Source organism: Octopus sinensis, linkage group LG28 (assembly GCF_006345805.1).
Source record: "Octopus sinensis linkage group LG28, ASM634580v1, whole genome shotgun sequence".
NCBI classification, from domain to species: Eukaryota; Metazoa; Mollusca; class Cephalopoda; order Octopoda; family Octopodidae; genus Octopus; species Octopus sinensis.
In genome coordinates, this window is record NC_043024.1 from 7,565,185 (window position 1) to 7,588,162 (window position 22,978).

General features: G+C 38.9%; 1 protein-coding gene across 6 annotated transcripts in view; it reads right to left on the bottom strand.

Moving 5' to 3' along the window:
• Positions 1-1,831: 1,831 nt before the first annotated feature.
• Positions 1,832-22,978, bottom strand: part of LOC115225789 — a 103,421-nt gene continuing 82,274 nt past the window's right edge. For 2 of the 6 annotated variants that reach the window (XM_036514579.1, XM_029796747.2), the window contains 3 exons: positions 19,282-19,404; positions 18,113-18,241; positions 1,832-1,977 (listed from right to left, as the gene is read on the bottom strand). In XM_036514579.1, coding sequence (XP_036370472.1) covers positions 1,847-1,977; positions 18,113-18,241; positions 19,282-19,404 — 383 coding nt within the window. In that variant the 3' untranslated portion in view covers positions 1,832-1,846. The remainder of the gene's footprint in view (positions 1,978-18,112; positions 18,242-19,281; positions 19,405-22,978) is intronic. The other 4 variants (XM_036514580.1, XM_036514581.1, XM_036514578.1 and 1 more) reach the window with 3 other exon arrangements.

Genomic DNA, 22,978 nt, shown 5'->3' on the forward strand with positions numbered 1-22,978 from the left:
GAAAGTTGATGAGGATGTGGAAGGCACTTTATATAAGGGTGGGTGGGCATAGCTGGGAAGAAGATAATATTGTTATGAAGGAGTGCTGGAGGAAGAGCTGAATGGGCAAGGAGAGGGGATAAGGAAAGTTGATGAGGATGTGGAAGGCACTTTATATAAGGGTGGGTGGGCATAGCTGGGAAGAAGATAATATTGTTATGAAGGAGTGCTGGAGGAAGAGCTGAATGGGCAAGGAGAGGGGATAAGAAAAGTTGATGAGGATGTGGAAGGCACTTTATATAAGGGTGGGTGGGCATAGCTGGGAAGAAGATAATATTGTTATGAAGGAGTGCTGGAGGAAGAGCTGAATGGGCAAGGAGAGGGGATAAGGAAAGTTGATGAGGATGTGGAAGGCACTTTATATAAGGGTGGGTGGGCATAGCTGGGAAGAAGATAATATTGTTATGAAGGAGTGCTGGAGGAAGAGCTGAATGGGCAAGGAGGGTATAAGAAGTTGATGAGGATGTGGAAGGCACTTTATATAAGGTGGGTGGGCATAGCTGGGAAGAAGATAATATTGTTATGAAGGAGTGCTGGAGGAAGAGCTGAATGGGCAAGGAGAGGGGATAAGGAAAGTTGATGAGGATGTGGAAGGCACTTTATATAAGGGTGGGTGGGCATAGCTGGAAGAATATGGATATGTTATACAGGAGTCTGGGAAGCAGAGCGAATGGCAAGGAAGGGGATAAGAAAAGTGATGAGGATTGGAAGGCACTTTATATAAGGGTGGGTGGGCATAGCTGGGAAGAAGATAATATTGTTATGAAGGAGTGCTGGAGGAGAGCTGAATGGGCAGGAGAGGGGATAAGGAAAGTATGGAGGATGTGGAAGGCACTTTATATAAGTGCGTGGGCATAGCTGGGAAGAAGATAATATTGTTATGAAGGAGTGCTGGAGCAAGAGCTGAATGGGCAAGGAGAGGGGATAAGGAAAGTTGATGAGGATGTGGAAGGCACTTTATATAAGGGTGGGTGGGCATAGCTGGGAAGAAGATAATATTGTTATGAAGGAGTGCTGGAGCAAGAGCTGAATGGGCAAGGAGAGGGGATAAGGAAAGTTGATGAGGATGTGGAAGGCACTTTATATAAGGGTGGGTGGCATATCTGGGAAAAGATATATTGTTATGAAGGATGCTGGACAGCTAGAGCTGAATGGGCAAGGAGAGGGGATAAGGAATTGTATGAGATGTGGAAGGCACTTTATATAAGGGGGGTGGGCATAGCTGGGAAGAAGATAATATTGTTATGAAGGAGTGCTGGAGCAAGAGCTGAATGGGCAAGGAGAGGGGATAAGAAAGTTGATGAGGATGTGGAAGGCACTTTATATAAGGGTGCGTGGGCATAGCTGGGAAGAAGATAATATTGTTATGAAGGAGTGCTGGAGCAAGAGCTGAATGGGCAAGGAGAGGGGATAAGGAAAGTTGATGAGGATGTGGAAGGCACTCTATATAAGGGTGGGTGGCATAGCTGGGAAGAAGATAATATTGTTATGAAGGAGTGCTGGAGGAAGAGCTGAATGGGCAAGGAGAGGGGATAAGGAAAGTTGATGAGGATGTGGAAGGCACTTTATATAAGGGTGGGTGGCATAGCTGGGAAGAAGATAATATTGTTATGAAGGAGTGCTGGACGAAGAGCTGAATGGGCAAGGAGAGGGGAAGGAAAGTTGATGAGGATGTGAAAGGGCTTTATATAAGGGTGGGTGGCATAGCTGGGAAAATAAATGTTTTCTAAAAGTGAGTCAGAGAAAAATTTCAAGGAAGAAATATGTGGGTATAATAGGGGATATGAACAATGGATTATTAATTATGCTAAGATGTTATAAGATGGAGAGAGAAACAATCACTTACCGTCACACTCCAAATGACCATCCTTTTTACAGGTACATATTCTTCCGGAAAAGGCCCGAATGGATAGACCATATTATCGTAGGGACAACCATCTATAATAAATTAATGATTGGTGTGTACAGTGATTGAAAGGTACAAAAATAAAGGTATTCATAATTTGACTCATAAAAGAACACACACGCATGTATAACACATTAGCAAATTCTGTTCCACACACACAACAACACACATGTATAACACATTAGCAAATTCTGTTCCACACACCCCCATGTATAACACATTAACAAATTCTGTTCCACACGACACACATGTTAACGTATTAGCAAATTCTGTTCCACACACACGCATGTATACCCATTAACAAATTCTGTTCACACACATACACGCATGTTATAACATATACCAAATTCTGTTTCACACATACACGCATGTATAACATATTAACAAATTCTGTTCCACACATACACACATGTATAACATATTAACAAATTCTGTTTCACACATACACGCATGTATAACATATAACAATTCTGTTCCACACATACACGCATGTATAACATATTACAATTCTGTTTCACACATACACACATGTATAACACATTACAAATACTGTTCCACACAACACGCATGTATAACACATTAACAAATTCTGTTCCACACTCACACGCATGTATAACATATTAACAAATTCTGTTCCACCATACACGCATGTATAACTATTAACAATTCTGTTCCACACATACACGCACATGTATCATATTAAAATTCTGTTCCACACATACACGCATGTATAACACATTAGCAAATTCTGTTCACACATACACGCATGTATAACACATTAGCAAATTCTGTCCACACACACGCATGTATAACACATTACAAATTCTGTTCCACACATACACGCATGTATAAACACATAACAAATTCTGTTCCCACATACACGCATGTATAACATATTAACAATTCTGGTCCACACACATACCGCATTATAACACATTAACAAATTCTGTTCCACACATACACGCATGTATAACACATTAGCAAATTCTGTTCCACACTACACGCATGTATAACATTATTAACAAATTCTGTTCCACACATACACGCATGTATAACACATTAGCAAATTCTGTTCCACACACACACGCATGTATAACACATTAGCAAATCTGTTCCCACATACACGCTGTATAACACATTAGCAAATTCTTTTCCACACATACACGCATTATAACATATTAACAAATTCTGTTCACACACACACGCATGTAACATATTAACAGTCTGTTCCACACACACACGCATGTATAACACATTAGCAAATTCTGTTCCAACCACACACGCATGTATAACATATTAACAATTCTGTTCCACACATACACGCATGTATAACACATTAACAAATTCTGTTCCACACACACGCATTTATAACACATTAGCAAATTCTGTTCCACACACACACGCATGTATAACATATTAACAAATTCTGTTCCACACATACACACATGTATAACATATTAACAAATTCTGTTCCACACATACACGCATGTATAACACATTAACAAATTCTGTTCCACACATACACGCATGTATAACACATTAACAAATTCTGTTCCACACACACACGCATGTATAACATATTAACAAATTCTGTTACACACACACGCATGTATAACATATTAACAAATTCTGTTTCACACATACACACATGTATAACATATTAACAAATTCTGTTCCACACATACACGCATGTATAACACATTAGCAAATTCTGTTCCACACATACACGCATGTATAACACATTAGCAAATTCTGTTTCACACATACACACATGTATAACACATTAGCAAATTCTGTTCCACACATACACGCATGTATAACATATTAACAAATTCTGTTCCACACATACACGCATGTATAACACATTAACAAATTCTGTTCCACACATACACGCATGTATAACATATTAACAAATTCTGTTTCACACATACACACATGTATAACATATTAACAAATTCTGTTCCACACATACACGCATGTATAACATATTAACAAATACTGTTCCACACATAGACGCATGTATAACACATTAACAAATTCTGTTCCACACATACACGCATGTATAACACATTAGCAAATTCAGTTCCACACATACACGCATGTATAATATATTAACAAATTCTGTTTCACACATACACACATGTATAACATTAACAAATTCTGTTCCACACATACACGCATGTATAACATATTAACAAATTCTGTTCCACACATACACGCATGTATAACACATTAGCAAATTCTGTTCCACACATACACGCATGTATAACACATTAACAAATTCTGTTCCACACATACACGCATGTATAACACATTAGCAAATTCTGTCCCACACACACACGCATGTATAACATATTAACAAATTCTGTTCCATACATACAAGCATGTATAACATATTAACAAATTCTGTTCCACACATACACGCATGTATAACACATTAGCAAATTCTGTTCCACACACACACACATGTATAACATATTAACAAATTCTGTTCCACACATACACGCATGTATAACACATTAACAAATTCTGTTCCACACATACACGCATGTATAACACATTAGCAAATTCTGTTCCACACATACACGCATGTATAACATATTAACAAATTCTGTTCCACACATACACGCATGTATAACACATTAGCAAATTCTGTTTCACACATACACACATGTATAACATATTAAAAATTCTGTTTCACACACACACGCATGTATAACATATTAACAAATTCTGTTTCACACATACACACATGTATAACATATTAACAAATTCTGTTTCACACACACACGCATGTATAACATTAACAAATTCTGTTCCACACACACACGCATGTATAACATATTAACAAATTCTGTTCCACACATACACGCATGTATAAACATTAGCAAATTCTGTTCCACACACACACACGCATGTATAACACATTAGCAAATTCTGTTTCACACACACACGCATGTATAACACATTAGCAAATTCTGTTTCACACACACACGCATGTATAACACATTAGCAAATTCTGTTTCACACATACACGCATGTATAACACATTAGCAAATTCTGTTCCACACATACACATGTATAACACATTAGCAAATTCTGTTTCACACACACACGCATGTATAACACATTAGCAAATTCTGTTCCACACACACACACGCATGTATAACACATTAGCAAATTCTGTTCCACACATACACATGTATAACACATTAGCAAATTCTGTTCCACACATATACGCATGTATAACACATTAGCAAATTCTGTTTCACACACACACGCATGTATAATATTAGCAAATTGTTTCACACATACACACATGTATAACATATTAGCAAATTCTGTTCCACACACATGTATAACACATTAGCAAATTCTGTTTCACACATACACGCATGTATAACACATTAGCAAATTCTGTTTCACACACACACGCATGTAACACATTAGCAAATTCTGTTTCACACATACACGCATGTATAACACATTAGCAAATTCTGTTCCACACACACACGCATGTATAACACATTAGCAAATTCTGTTTCACACACACACGCATGTATAACACATTAGCAAATTCTGTTTCACACATACACGCATGTATAACACATTAGCAAATTCTGTTCCACACACACACGCATGTATAACACATTAGCAAATTCTTTTTCACACATACACGCATGTATAACACATTAGCAAATTCTGTTCCACACATACACGCATGTATAACACATTAGCAAAATTCTGTTTCACACACACACGCATGTATAACACATTAGCAAATTCTGTTTCACACATACAGGCATGTATAACACATTAGCAAATTCTGTTCCACACACACACGCATGTATAACACATTAGCAAATTCTGTTTCACACATACACGCATGTATAACACATTAGCAAATTCTGTACCACACACACACGCATGTATAACACATTAGCAAATTCTGTTTCACACACACACGCATGTATAACACATTAGCAAATTCTGTTTCACACATACACGCATGTATAACACATTAGCAAATTCTGTTCCACACACACACGCATGTATAACACATTAGCAAATTCTGTTCCACACACACACGCATGTATAACACATTAGCAAATTCTGTTTCACACATACACGCATGTATAACACATTAGCAAATTCTGTTCCACACACACACGCATGTATAACACATTAGCAAATTCTGTTCCACACACACACGCATGTATAACACATTAGCAAATTCTGTTCCACACACACACGCATGTATAACACATTAGCAAATTCTGTTTCACACACACACGCATGTATAACACATTAGCAAATTGTTTCACACATACAGGCATGTATAACACATTAGCAAATTCTGTTTCACACACACACGCATGTATAACACATTAGCAAATTCTGTTTTACACATACACGCATGCATAACACATTAGCAAATTCTGTTCCACAGACATACGCATGTATAACACATTAGCAAATTCTGTTTCACACACACACGCATGTATAACACATTAGCAAATTCTGTTTGACACATACACGCATGTATAACACATTAGCAAATTCTGTTCCACTCATACACGCATGTATAACACATTAGGAAATTCTGTTCCACACACACACACACATGTATAACACATTAGCAAATTCTGTTTCACACATACACGCATGTATAACACATTAGCAAATTCTGTTTCACACACACACGCATGTATAACACATTAGCAAATTCTGTTTCACACATACACGCATGTATAACACATTAGGAAATTCTGTTCCACACACACACGCATGTATAACACATTAGCAAATTCTGTTCCACACATACACGCATGTATAACACATTAGCAAATTCTGTTCCACACACACACGCATGTATAACACATTAGCAAATTCTGTTTCACACATACACGCATGTATAACACATTAGCAAATTCTGTTTCACACATACACGCATGTATAACACATTAGCAAATTCTGTTCCACACACACACGCATGTATAACACATTAGCAAATTCTGTTTCACACATACACGCATGTATAACACATTAGCAAATTCTGTTCCACACACACACGCATGTATAACACATTAGCAAATTCTGTTTCACACACACACGCATGTATGACACATTAGCAAATTCTGTTTCACACATACACGCATGTATAACACATTAGCAAATTCTGTTCCACACACACACGCATGTATAACACATTAGCAAATTCTGTTTCACACACACACGCATGTATAACACATTAGCAAATTCTGTTTCACACATACACGCATGTATAACACATTAGCAAATTCTGTTCCACACATACACGCATGTATAACACATTAGCAAATTCTGTTCCACACACACACGCATGTATAACACATTAGTAAATTCTGTTTCACACACACACGCATGTATAACACATTAGCAAATTCTGTTCCACACATACACGCATGTATAACACATTAGCAAATTCTGTTTCACACATACACACATGTATAACATTTTAACAAATTCTGTTTCACACATACACGCATGTATAACATATTAACAAATTCTGTTCCACACACACACGCATGTATAACACATTAGCAAATTCTGTTCCACACATACACGCATGTATAACATATTAACAAATTCTGTTCCACACATACACGCATGTATAACACATTAGCAAATTCTCTTTCACACATACACACATGTATAACATATTAACAAATTCTGTTTCACACACACACGCATGTATAACATATTAACAAATTCTGTTTCACACATACACACATGTATAACATATTAACAAATTCTGTTTCACACACACACGCATGTATAACATTAACAAATTCTGTTCCACACACACACGCATGTATAACATATTAACAAATTCTGTTCCACACATACACGCATGTATAACACATTAGCAAATTCTGTTCCACACACACACGCATGTATAACACATTAGCAAATTCTGTTTCACACACACACGCATGTATAACACATTAGCAAATTCTGTTTCACACACACACGCATGTATAACACATTAGCAAATTCTGTTTCACACATACACGCATGTATAACACATTAGCAAATTCTGTTCCACACATACACGCATGTATAACACATTAGCAAATTCTGTTTCACACACACACGCATGTATAACACATTAGCAAATTCTGTTCCACACACACACACGCATGTATAACACATTAGCAAATTCTGTTCCACACATACACGCATGTATAACACATTAGCAAATTCTGTTCCACACATATACGCATGTATAACACATTAGCAAATTCTGTTTCACACACACACGCATGTATAACATATTAGCAAATTGTTTCACACATACACACATGTATAACATATTAGCAAATTCTGTTCCACACACATGTATAACACATTAGCAAATTCTGTTTCACACATACACGCATGTATAACACATTAGCAAATTCTGTTTCACACACACACGCATGTATAACACATTAGCAAATTCTGTTTCACACATACACGCATGTATAACACATTAGCAAATTCTGTTCCACACACACACGCATGTATAACACATTAGCAAATTCTGTTTCACACACACACGCATGTATAACACATTAGCAAATTCTGTTTCACACATACACGCATGTATAACACATTAGCAAATTCTGTTCCACACACACACGCATGTATAACACATTAGCAAATTCTTTTTCACACATACACGCATGTATAACACATTAGCAAATTCTGTTCCCACACTACACGCATGTATAACACATTAGCAAATTCTGTTTCACACACACACGCATGTATAACACATTAGCAAATTCTGTTTCACACATACAGGCATGTATAACACATTAGCAAATTCTGTTCCACACACACACGCATGTATAACACATTAGCAAATTCTGTTTCACACATACACGCATGTATAACACATTAGCAAATTCTGTACCACACACACACGCATGTATAACACATTAGCAAATTCTGTTTCACACACACACGCATGTATAACACGTTAGCAAATTCTGTTTCACACATACACGCATGTATAACACATTAGCAAATTCTGTTCCACACACACACGCATGTATAACACATTAGCAAATTCTGTTCCACACACACACGCATGTATAACACATTAGCAAATTCTGTTTCACACACACACGCATGTATAACACATTAGCAAATTCTGTTCCACACATACACGCATGTATAACACATTAGCAAATTCTGTTCCACCCACACACGCATGTATAACACATTAGCAAATTCTGTTCCACACACACACGCATGTGTATAACACATTAGCAAATTCTGTTTCACACATACACGCATGTATAACACATTAGCAAATTCTGTTCCACACACACACGCATGTATAACACATTAGCAAATTCTGTTTCACACATACACGCATGTATAACACATTAGCAAATTCTGTTCCACACACACACGCATGTATAACACATTAGCAAATTCTGTTCCACACACACACGCATGTATAACACTTTAGCAAATTCTGTTTCACACACACACGCATGTATAACACATTAGCAAATTCTGTTCCACACATACACGCATGTATAACACATTAGCAAATTCTGTTCCAGACACACACGCATGTATAACACATTAGCAAATTCTGTTTCACACATACACGCATGTATAACGCATTAGCAAATTCTGTTCCACACACACACGTATGTATAACACATTAGCAAATTCTGTTTCACACATACACGCATGTATAACACATTAGCAAATTCTATTCCACACACACACGCATGTATAACACATTAGCAAATTCTGTTTCACACACACACGCATGTATAACACATTAGCAAATTCTGTTCCACACACACACGCATGTATAACACATTAGCAAATTCTGTTTCACACATACACGCATGTAAAACACATTAGCAAATTCTGTTCCACACACACACGCATGTATAACATATTAGCAAATTCTGTTTCACACATACACGCATGTATAACACATTAGCAAATTCTGTTCCACACACACACGCATGTATAACACATTAGCAAATTCTGTTTCACACATACACGCATGTATAACACATTAGCAAATTCTGTTCCACACACACACGCATGTATAACACATTAGCAAATTCTGTTTCACACATACACGCATGTATAACACATTAGCAAATTCTGTTCCACACACACACGCATGTATAACACATTAGCAAATTCTGTTTCACACATACACGCATGTATAACACATTAGCAAATTGTTCCACACACACACGCATGTATAACACATTAGCAAATTCTGTTTCACACACACACGCATGTATAACACATTAGCAAATTCCGTTTCACACATACACGCATGTATAACACATTAGCAAATTCTGTTCCACACACACACGCATGTATAACACATTAGCAAATTCTGTTTCACACACACACGCATGTATAACACATTAGCAAATTCTGTTCCACACACACACGCATGTATAACACATTAGCAAATTCTGTTTCACACATACACGCATGTATAACACATTAGCAAATTCTGTTCCACACACACGCATGTATAACACATTAGCAAATTCTGTTCCACACATACACGCATGTATAACACATTAGCAAATTCTGTTCCACACACAAACGCATGTATAACAAATTAGCAAATTCTGTTTCACACACACACGCATGTATAACACATTAGCAAATTCTGTTTCACACATACACGCATGTATAACACATTAGCAAATTCTGTTCCACACACACACGCATGTATAACACATTAGCAAATTCTGTTTCACACATACACGCATGTATAACACATTAGCAAATTCTGTTCCACACACACACGCATGTATAACACATTAGCAAATTCTGTTTCACACACACACGCATGTATAACACATTAGCAAATTCTGTTTCACACATACACGCATGTATAACACATTAGCAAATTCTGTTCCACACACACACACGCATGTATAACACATTAGCAAATTCTGTTCCACACACACACACACATGTATAACACATTAGGAAATTCTGTTTCACACACACACGCATATATAACACATTAGCAAATTCTGTTCCACACATACACGCATGTATAACACATTAGCAAATTCTGTTCCACACAAAGACGCATGTATAACACATTAGCAAATTCTGTTCCACACACACACGCATGTATAACACATTAGCAAATTCTGTTTCACACATACACGCATGTATAACACATTAGCAAATTCTGTTCCACACACACACGCATGTATAACACATTAGCAAATTCTGTTTCACACACACACGCATGTATAACACATTAGCAAATTCTGTTTCACACACACAGGCATGTATAACACATTAGCAAATTTGTTTCACACATACACGCATGTATAACACATTAGCAAATTCTGTTTCACACACACACCATGTATAACACATTAGCAAATTCTGTTTCACACATACAGGCATGTATAACACATTAGCAAATTCTTTTTACACATACACGCATTGCATAACACATTAGCAAATTCTGTTCCACACACATACGCATGTATAACACATTAGCAAATTCTGTTTCACACACACACGCATGTATAACACATTAGCAAATTCTGTTGCACACACACACACGCATGTATAACACATTAGCAAATTCTGTTTCCACACACATACAGGCATGTATAACACATTAGCAAATTCTGTTTACATACACAAACATACACGCATGCATAACACACTTAGCAAAAATTCATTGTTTCCACACACATACGCATGTATAACACATTAGCAAATTCTGTTTCACACACACACCATGTATAAACACATTAGCAAATTCTGTTTCACACATCACACGCATGTATAACACATTAGCAAATCTGTTCCTTCCACACACACACGCATGTATAACTATTAGCAAATTCTGTCCACACACACACACATGTATAACACATTAGCAATTCTGTTTCACACACACACGCATGTATAACACATTAGCAAATTGTGTTTCACACACACACATCATGTATAACACATTAGCAAATTCTGTTCCACACATACACGCATGTATAACACATTAGCAAATTCTGTTCCACACATACACGCATGTATAACACATTAGCAAATTCTGTTCCACACATACACGCATGTATAACATTAACAAATTCTGTTCCACACATACACGCATATATAACACATTAGCAAATTCTGTCCACACACACACGCATGTATAACACATTAGCAAATCTGTTCCACACACACACGCATGTATAAAACATTAGCAAATTCTGTTTCACACACACACACGCATGTATAGCACATGATAACACATTAGCAAATTCTGTTCCACACATACACGCATGTATAACACATTAGCAAATTCTGTTTCACACATACACACATGTATAACATTAACAAATTCTGTTCCACACATACACGCATGTATAACATATTACAAATTGTTCCACACACACACGCATGTATAACACATTAGCAAATTCTGTTCCACACATACACGCATGTAATACATATTAACAAATTCTGTTCCACACATACACGCATGTATAACACATTAGCAAATCTCTGTCACCATACACCATGTATAACATATTAACAAATTCTGTTTCACACACACACGCATGTATAACCTATTAGCAAATTCTGTTTCACACATACACACATGTATAACTTTAACAAATTCTGTTTCACACACACACGCATGATAACATATTAGCAAATTCTGTCCACACACACAACGCAAATTCTGTTCCAAACACGCATGTATAACACTTAGCAAATTCTGTTCACACATACCGCATGTATAACACATTAGCAAATTCTGTTCCACACACACACGCATGTATAACACATTAGCAAATTCTGTTTCACACACACACGACGCATAAAAACACGCATTTTAACACATTAGCAAATTCTGTTCCACACACACACGCATGTATACACATTAGCAAATTCTGTTCCACACACCATGCTTCATAACACATTATGCAAATCCTGTTAACAGCATTCCATAACACACGCATGTATAAAACTAGCACATTAGCAATTCTGTTTCACACACACACATGTACAACGCGCATGTACAATCAGATATACACATTAGCAAATTCTGTTCCACACACACACGCATGTATAACACATTAGCACATTCTGTTTCACACACACACGCATGTATAACACATTAGCAAATTCTGTTCACACATACAGCATGTATAACACATTAGCAAATTCTGTTCCACACACACAACGCATGTATACACATTAGCAAATTCTGTTTCACACATAACATGCGCTGTATAACACATTAGCAAATTCTGTTCCACACATACACGCATGTATAACATATTAGCAAATTCTGTTCCACACATACACGCATGTATAACACATTAGCAAATTCTGTTCCACACAACACGCATGTATAACAATTAGCAATTCTGTTCCACACACACACGCATGTATAACACATTAGCAAATTCTGTTTCACACACACACACGCATGTATATCACATTAGCAAATTCTGTTCCACACACATCGCATGTATAACACATTAGCAAATTCTGTTTCACACATACACATGTATAACATATTAACAATTCTGTTTCACACATACACGCATGTATAACATATTAACAAATTCTGTTCCACACACACACACGCATGTATAACACATTAGCAAATTCTGTTCCACACATACACGCATGTATAACAATTAACAAATTCTGTTCCACACATACACGCATGTATAACACATTAGCAAATTCTGTTTCACACATACACACATGTATAACATATTAACAAATTCTGTTTCACACACACACACAAAACACAAGCCGCATGTATAACATATTAACAAATTCTGTTTCACACTACACACATGTATAACATTAACAAATTCTGTTCCACACATACACACATGTATAACATATTAACAAATTCTGTTTCACACACACACGCATGTATAACATATTAACAAATTCTGTTTCACACATACACACATGTATAACATATTAACAAATTCTGTTTCACACATACACACATGTATAACATATTAACAAATTCTGTTCCACACATACACACATGTATAACATATTAGCAAATTCTGTTTCTCACACACACACACGCATGTATAACATATTAACAAATTCTGTTCACACTACACCATGTATACATATTAACAAATTGTTTTCACCATACACACATGTATAACATATTGCAAATTCTGTTCACACACACACGCATGTATAACATATTAGCAAATTCTGTCCACACATAACGCCTGTATAACACATTAGCAATTCTGTTCCACACACACACGCATGTATAACATATTAACAATTCTGTTCACACACACACACGCATGTATAACATATTAACAAATTCTGTTCCACACACACACGCATGTATAACACATTAGCAAATTCTGTTTCACACACACCACACGCATGTATAACACATTACAAATTCTGTTTCACACACCCCACGTATAACAATTAGCCACTCCAACACACGCATGTATAACATATTAGCAAATTCTGTTTCCACACATACACGCTGTATAACATTAGCAAATTCTGTTCAACACACACACACGCATGTATAACATATTAACAAATTCTGTTTCACACACACACGCATGTATAACATATTAACAAATTCTGTTCCACACATACACGCATGTATAACACATTAGCAAATTCTGTTTCACACACACACGCATGTATAACATATTAGCAAATTCTGTTTCACACATACACGCATGTATAACACATTAGCAAATTCTTTTTCACATATACACGCATGTATAACACATTAGCAAATTCTGTTCCCACACACACAAGCATGTATGACACATTAGCAAATTCTGTTCCCTCTATGATTAGCTCCTTGTGGGCAATAAAGAAATAAGGATCTTGGTCTTTAAGTTAACATATGCATACATATATCATCATTTTTTTCGTCTGCTTTCCATGCTGGCATGGGTTTGACAGGAGCCACCCAGGTAGAAGACTACACCTGGCTTCTGTATGCATTTTGACATGGTTTTTACAGATGAATTCCCCTCCTAACAGCAACCACCCTGCAGAGTAGAATGAGTGCATTTTACGTGGCAAGGTCACAGATGAGGTCAGTTTTGGCATGGTTTTCACAGCTGGATGCCCTTCCAAATGCCAACCAGTTTACAGTATGGACTGGATGCTTTTATTAATGTGGCACCAGCACCAGCACGGTCACCAAGTAACTTGCAAGACGAGGAATTTTTGAGAGTAGAGGGGGAATTGGAGGAGGAGGTGATCTTGTGTCAGATGATGAAAGGTTGGAGTGTAACAGAGAGACAGAAACTGGTGTCTTGCTATACAGGAGGTACATGGTTATACACACACGTGTGCATGCACACACACATGCATTGACATCATTATTTAACGTCTGATTTCCATGCTGACATGGGTTGGACGGTTTGACAGGATCTTGCAAACCAGAGAGTTACACCGGGCTCCAATTGTTTGTTCTGGCATGGTCTCAATGGCTAGATGTCCTTCCTAATGCCAACCACTTTACAGAGTGTACTGGGTGATTTTTATGTGGCACTAGCACAGGTACTTTTAATGTGGTACCAGCACAAATGCTCTTAATATGAAACCAGTACTAGTGGGGTTGCCATGTAGCTTGCAAGTATAGATGGGACCACTACATGTAGCTGAGAGAATGAATGGAATTGAGGGGAGTGGCTGTGTGCCAGGGCGGCAAGCTGGCAGAACCGTTAGCACGTCGGGCAAAATGCATAGCGGTATTTCGGCTGCTGTTACGTTGTGAGTTCAAATTCCGCAGAGGTCGACTTTGCCTTTCATCCTTTCGGGTCGATAAATTAAGTACCAGTTACACACTGGGGTCGATGTAATCGACTTAATACCTATGTCTGTCCTTGTTTGTCCCCTCTGTGTTTAGCCCCTTGTGGGTAATAAAGAAATAGGTATTTCGTCTGTCTTTTTACGTTCTGAGTTCAAATTCCGCCGAGGTCGACTTTGCCTTTCATCCTTTCGGGGTCGATAAATTAAGTACCAGTTACACACTGGGGTCGATGTAATCGACTTAATACCTATGTCTGTCCTTGTTTGTCCCCTCTATGTTTAGCCCCTTGTGGGCAGTAAAGAAATAGGTGGGAGGTTTGGGTATAATAGAGGGGCAGAGTCAGTTGTCTTTCTATAGATGAAACACTTGGATACCCCAGTAGGACAGGGAAGGAAAGGAGGGAAAGAGTTAGAGAGAAAGATGGAGAAGTAGATGGTGTTGCATATGTATTGCGGCTTACCTACAGGGAACCGTGGTGGGGTGAGTATAAGTAGTACAGAGGAGATAGAGAAGGATGTTCCATAAGAGTGTGAGGGTATATGTTCAGAGATGGGGATCTTTTCGGTTTGAACGGCAGTGTCACATGAAATTGTCACCCATAATTATGACCCTAGTATCGATCTATTGCATTTCAATCTGTTTTAGGGTTAGGGTTAGGAGTGGAGGAAGGGTATCTTTTTTTCTTCAGAAATGTAAATTAACCCAATCTGTTTCTTAAACGAGGGACATATTCATACGGCACAGAATGTTTTTTTTTATACCTCAATAGACGTCATTGATTGGTTGAAATTGCAGAAATTGAAGGAAAAAAAAACCCAACAAATATCTTACAAACTATAGAATTTTCTCAATAAAGCCAAGAGAAAAAGATGTTTTATAAACACATTATACCAGTATACGAAGTTTAAAAGTGTTTAGTTACCTACAAATTATTTTTAAAAACTGCCGTTCAAACCGCAAAGATCCCAGGGATGGTGAGAGGAAAAATGCAGTTTGTTGTGGCGAGAGTACAACACCCTCTGAAGTATAGATGGGCCCATTACATATAGGAGCAGTCTGATGTAGTCGGCAGTTCGTAGTTTGGTCTTTGAAGTCTAGGTAGAATTTACAGTTTGAGTTAGTGTATTGGAAATACTAATTGTTGGTTCATTGCATGTTTGATACTGCCACCATTTCTATTCTGTATTGTTATAACACTGTTACAGTGTATTCTTTATCATCAACAATATCAACCATACTATGGTTGATATTGTGGGGCGTAAGGATGTAATAGAATGGTCAGGAGTAGGGAAGATAGATATGTTGGAGCAGCATCCTACGCCGCATCCTTCGTGTCTGATGGCATCACTTTGTCTCCAACAATTCGGTGCGACACCAGTGCAGAATCACCTCCCTCTGACAAGTCATCCTAACGAGACGTCTGCGTTGGCTGGGGTCACGCTCTCCGCCATCAACCAGGAGAATACATCTACGAAGCAATTGCCCCAGCTCCCCTTCAGTGTTGGCGAAAGCGATGTGGTGGACAATGAAAAATCTGGCTGATGACGGTCAAGGCTGATCTGGAACCCAACCTAGGCCCCCATATCTACGGCGTTCGCCGCTGGAATAAGGAGTGGTTGGAGGTCACGCGGTCGTTAGCCTCAAATCGCCAGGTCTGGTCGGCGTTTGTGAGAGATGCAGCATTGAGGATGACTGAAGCCAGCTCAACCCACCCCGGGTGAATGTTGTAAGAAGGAGGTAGGGTGTGTGGATGGGCATGCGAGAAAGAGTGGAGGGGCTCTTTTTATTTATCACTAGCAGTATCGCCCGGCGTTGCTCGGGTTTGTAAGAGAAATAACTATAAAGCATTTTTAGAGAGTTATAGCCAAAAAATAGCAAAAAAATGGAAAAAAAAGTAATGGTAAATTTTTTTTGAGAGTCAAAACGGTCGAGTTGCGTCCCCTAGACAGTCTGTGGTGTGTGTTTCTGGTTTCTGATTCCAACCCCATGTCGAATTTATCGATTTTTTTCAGAACTGGGGGAACTTTTCAAAATTTTCGCTGCGTTAGTTTTGAATTATGACATTGGGCTATGTGTGTGTCAAGTTTCATCAGAATCGGTTGAAAGCCGTGGTCTCGGGTGAGGGTACAACCTGACAGACACACAGACAAACTGCCGTTTATATATAGAGAGATTTTGGAAATCTACATAAATTTATTTTTTACACATACGATAATGGAGGGCCAAATGGAAAACAAAAAACAAGAACCAAAGAATCTCAACAAATTTATTGGGGAACCCAATATCATGCAATGAAATATGTAAGGTTTAAATACCTTCAGGATCATTCATAAATATCGTTGGTGGTTCATCACCTTTACATGTAATTTCTCCACTCATTGTACAATTACAGTCTGTGTCAGGAATTGGACCAATTGGATAAAATATCCCTTCATATAGACATACTGTAACAGAATAAGAAAGTACATGAAAACATCCGTCTGTCTATGCATCTCTATCAGTGTGTGTGTGTGTGTGTATAATGGATGGAAGCACTCCGTCGGTTACGGCACTCCGATGCTGGTGTGTTTATGTTCCCATAACTTTGCAGTTCGGCAAAAGAGACCGATAGAATAAGTACTAGGCTTACAAAGAATAAGTCCCGGGGTCGATTTGCTCGACTAAAGGCGGTGCTCCAGCATGGCCGCAGTCAAATGACTGAAACAAGTAAAAGAGTAAAGAGTATGCTCTGTGTTTCTTTCAATTACTTTAAATATAACAAAGAATTTAGTAAAATAATTTATTTCTCATTAGTGTTAGGAACATAAATTGTGACTAAGGTTTGGTGGAAGATTTTGATTCAAAACTTATGAAAACAAAACATTTGTACTCAGAGCTAGAGCCGGTTTCAGCCGAGTTGGTAATGAGGAATGGAGGTGGTTCTAAGGATGGAGTACAACAGAGGGGAGAGAGCATGGCTGGAGGAAGATAATGAGGAATATTCAACTTAATCCATTTGTCCCCTCTGTGTGAAATAAGACAGACAGACAGACAAATAGACAGGCAGGCAGATAGATAAAGGAAAAGTTTACGAAAATAAACAAAAGACCAAGGCAGGTGGAGTACAAACAAACAAATGTATTAGTATAGCGCTCAGGAATAGAAAAAGTCTTTTACGTTTCGAGCCTATGCTCTTCGACAGAAAGATACACAGAAAAAAACAAGGAGAGAAAAAAATGCGTGTAGGAGCTAAGACATAGATCAATAGACAGACATAGAGAGAGACAGACACACAGACAGATAGATGAACAAACATGTATGGATAGATAGACAGACAAACAGACAAGCAAACACACAGACAGACAGATAGAAAAGCAGGTAGAGAAATGCAGTATTATTTTATGCTATTTGTTCCATACAAAGCTGACCTCAAGCTACACAGCAACAAATGATGATGATGGTGATGATGATGTGTCAAAACATAGAATTATAAAGACCAAAATACCATCTATCGGCACATCTTGTATACCATCTTTACATACAACTGACGTGTTAGCTGTGCAGTTACAGTTTGTGTTAGGAATTGGTCCAACAGGAAACCTTTCGCCACCGTGAAGGCAGAAAGGAACTGTAAAGAAAAGAAAGCTTATATATATGTGTGTGTGTGTATATATATATATATATAAATTGTGACTAAGGTTTGGTGGAAGATTTTAATTCAAAACTTATGAAAACAAAACATTTGTACTCAGAGCTAGAGCCGGTTTCAGCCGGGTTGGTAATGAGGAATGGAGGTGGTTCTAAGGATGGAGTACAACAGAGGGGAGAGAGCATGGCTGGAGGAAGATAATGAGGAATGGAGGTGGTTCTAAGGATGGAGTATAACAGAGGGGAGAGAGCATGGCTGGAGGAAGATAAAAAGGAATGGAGGTGGTTCTAATGATGGAGGATGGAGTATAAAAGAGGGGAGAGAGAGCATGGCTGGAGGAAGATAAAAAGGAATGGAGGTGGTTCTAATGATGGAGGATGGAGTATAACAGAGGGGAGCGAGCATGGCTGGAGGAAGATAAGGAATGGAGGTGGTTCTAATGATGGAGGATGGAGTATAACAGAGGGGAGCGAGCATGGCTGGAGGAAGATAATAAGGAATGGAGGTGGTTCTAATGATGGAGGATGGAGTATAACAGAGGGGAGAGAGCATGGCTGGAAGAAGATAAAAAGGAATGGAGGTGGTTCTAATGATGGAGGATGGAGTATAACAGAGGGGAGAGAGCATGGCTGGAAGAAGATAAAAGGAATGGAGGTGGTTCTAATGATGGAGGATGGAGTATAACAGAGGGGAGAGAGCATGGCTGGAGGAAGATAATAAGGAATGGAGGTGGTTCTAATGATGGAGGATGGAGTATAACAGAGGGGAGAGAGCATGGCTGGAGGAAGATAAAAGGAATGAGGTGGTTCTAATGATGGAGGATGGAGTATAACAGAGGGGAGAGAGCATGGCTGGAAGAAGATAAAAAGGAATGGAGGTGGTTCTAATGATGGAGGATGGAGTATAACAGAGGGGAGAGAGCATGGCTGGAGGAAGATAAAAGGAATGGAGGTGGTTCTAATGATGGAGGATGGAGTATAACAGAGGGGAGAGAGCATGGCTGGAAGAAGATAATAAGGAATGGAGGTGGTTCTAATGATGGAGGATGGAGTATAACAGAGGGGAGAGAGCATGGCTGGAGGAAGATAATAAGGAATGGAGGTGGTTCTAATGATGGAGGATGGAGTATAACAGAGGGGGAGAGCATGGCTGAAAGAAGATATAAAGGAATGGAGGTGGTTCTAATGATGGAGGATGGAGTATAACAGAGGGGAGAGAGCATGGCTGGAGGAAGATAAAAAGGATGGAGGTGGTTCTAATGATGGAGGATGAGTATAACAGACGGAGAGAGCATGGCTGGAAGAAGATATAAGGAATGGAGGTGGTTCTAATGATGGAGGATGAGTATAACAGAGGGGAGAGAGCATGGCTGGAGGAAGATAAAAAGGAATGGAGGTGTTCTAATGATGGAGGATGGAGTATAACAGAGGGGAGAGAGCATGGCTGGAAGAGATAAAAAGGAATGGAGGTGGGTCTAATGATGGAGGATGGAGTATAACAGAGGGGAGAAGCATGGCTGGAGGAAGATAATGAGGATGGAGGTGGTTCTAAGGATGAGTATAACAGAGGGGAGAGAGCATGGCTGGAGGAAGATAAAAAGGAATGGAGGTGGTTCTAAGGATGGAGTACACAGAGGGGAGAGAGCATGGCTGGAGGAAGATAAAAAGGAATGGAGGTGGTTCTAATGATGGAGGATAACAGAGGGGAGAGAGCATGGCTGGAGGAAGATAATGAAAATGGAGGTGGTTCTAAGGATGGAGGATGGAGTATAACAACGAGGGGAGAGAGCATGGCTGGAAGAAGATATAAAGGAATGGAGGTGGTTCTAATGATGGAGGATGGAGTATAAAAGAGGGGAGAGAGCATGGCTGGAAGAAGATAAAAAGGAATGGAGGTGTTCTAATGATGATGGAGGATGAGTATAACAGAGGGGAGAGAGCATGGCTGGAAGAAGATAAAAAGGAATGGAGGTGGTTCTAATGATGGAGGATGGAGTATAACAGAGGGGAGAGAGCATGGCTGGAGGAAGATAATAAGGAATGGAGGTGGTTCTAATGATGGAGGATGGAGTATAACAGAGGGTAGAGAGCATGGCTGAAGAAGATAAAAAGGAATGAGAGGTGGTTCTAATGATGGAGGATGGAGTATAACAGAGAGAGAGAGCATGGCTGGAGGAAGATAAAAGGAATGGAGGTGGTTCTAATGATGAGGATGGAGTATAACAGAGGGGAGAGAGTATGGCTGGAGGAAGATAAAAAGGAATGGAGGTGGTTCTAATGATGGAGGATGGAGTATAACAGAGGGGAGAGAGAATGGCTGGAAGAAGATAAAAAGGAATGGAGGTGGTTCTAATGATGGAGGATGGAGTATAACAGAGGGGAGAGAGCATGGCTGGAAGAAGATAAAAAGGAATGGAGGTGGTTCTAATGATGGAGGATGGAGTATAACAGAGGGGAGAGAGCATGGCTGGAGGAAGATAAAAAGGAATGGAGGTGGTTCTAATGATGGAGGATGGAGTATAACAGACGGGAGAGAGCATGGCTGGAAGAAGATATAAAGGAATGGAGGTGGTTCTAATGATGGAGGATGGAGTATAACAGAGGGGAGAGAGCATGGCTGGAGGAAGATAAAAAGGAATGGAGGTGGTTCTAATGATGGAGGATGGAGTATAACAGAGGGGAGAGAGCATGGCTGGAAGAAGATAAAAAGGAATGGAGGTGGGTCTAATGATGGAGGATGGAGTATAACAGAGGGGAGAGAGCATGGCTGGAGGAAGATAATGAGGAATGGAGGTGGTTCTAAGGATGGAGTATAACAGAGGGGAGAGAGCATGGCTGGAGGAAGATAAAAAGGAATGGAGGTGGTACTAAGGATGGAGTACAACAGAGGGGAGAGAGCATGGCTGGAGGAAGATAAAAAGGAATGGAGGTGGTTCTAATGATGGAGGATAACAGAGGGGAGAGAGCATGGCTGGAGGAAGATAATGAAGAATGGAGGTGGTTCTAAGGATGGAGGATGGAGTATAACAGAGGGGAGAGAGCATGGCTGGAAGAAGATAAAAAGGAATGGAGGTGGTTCTAATGATGGAGGATGGAGTATAACAGAGGGGAGAGAGCATGGCTGGAAGAAGATAAAAAGGAATGGAGGTGGTTCTAATGATGGAGGATGGAGTATAACAGAGGGAGAGAGCATGGCTGGAGGAAGATAATAAGGAATGGAGGTGGGTCTAATGATGGAGGATGGAGTATAACAGAGGGGAGAGAGCATGGCTGGAAGAAGATAAAAAGGAATGGAGGTGGTTCTAATGATGGAGGATGGAGTATAACAGAGAGGAGAGAGCATGGCTGGAGGAAGATAAAAAGGAATGGAGGTGGTTCTAATGATGGAGGATGGAGTATAACAGAGGGGAGAGAGCATGGCTGGAGGAAGATAAAAAGGAATGGAGGTGGTTCTAATGATGGAGGATGGAGTATAACAGAGGGGAGAGAGAATGGCTGGAAGAAGATAAAAAGGAATGGAGGTGGTTCTAATGATGGAGGATGGAGTATAACAG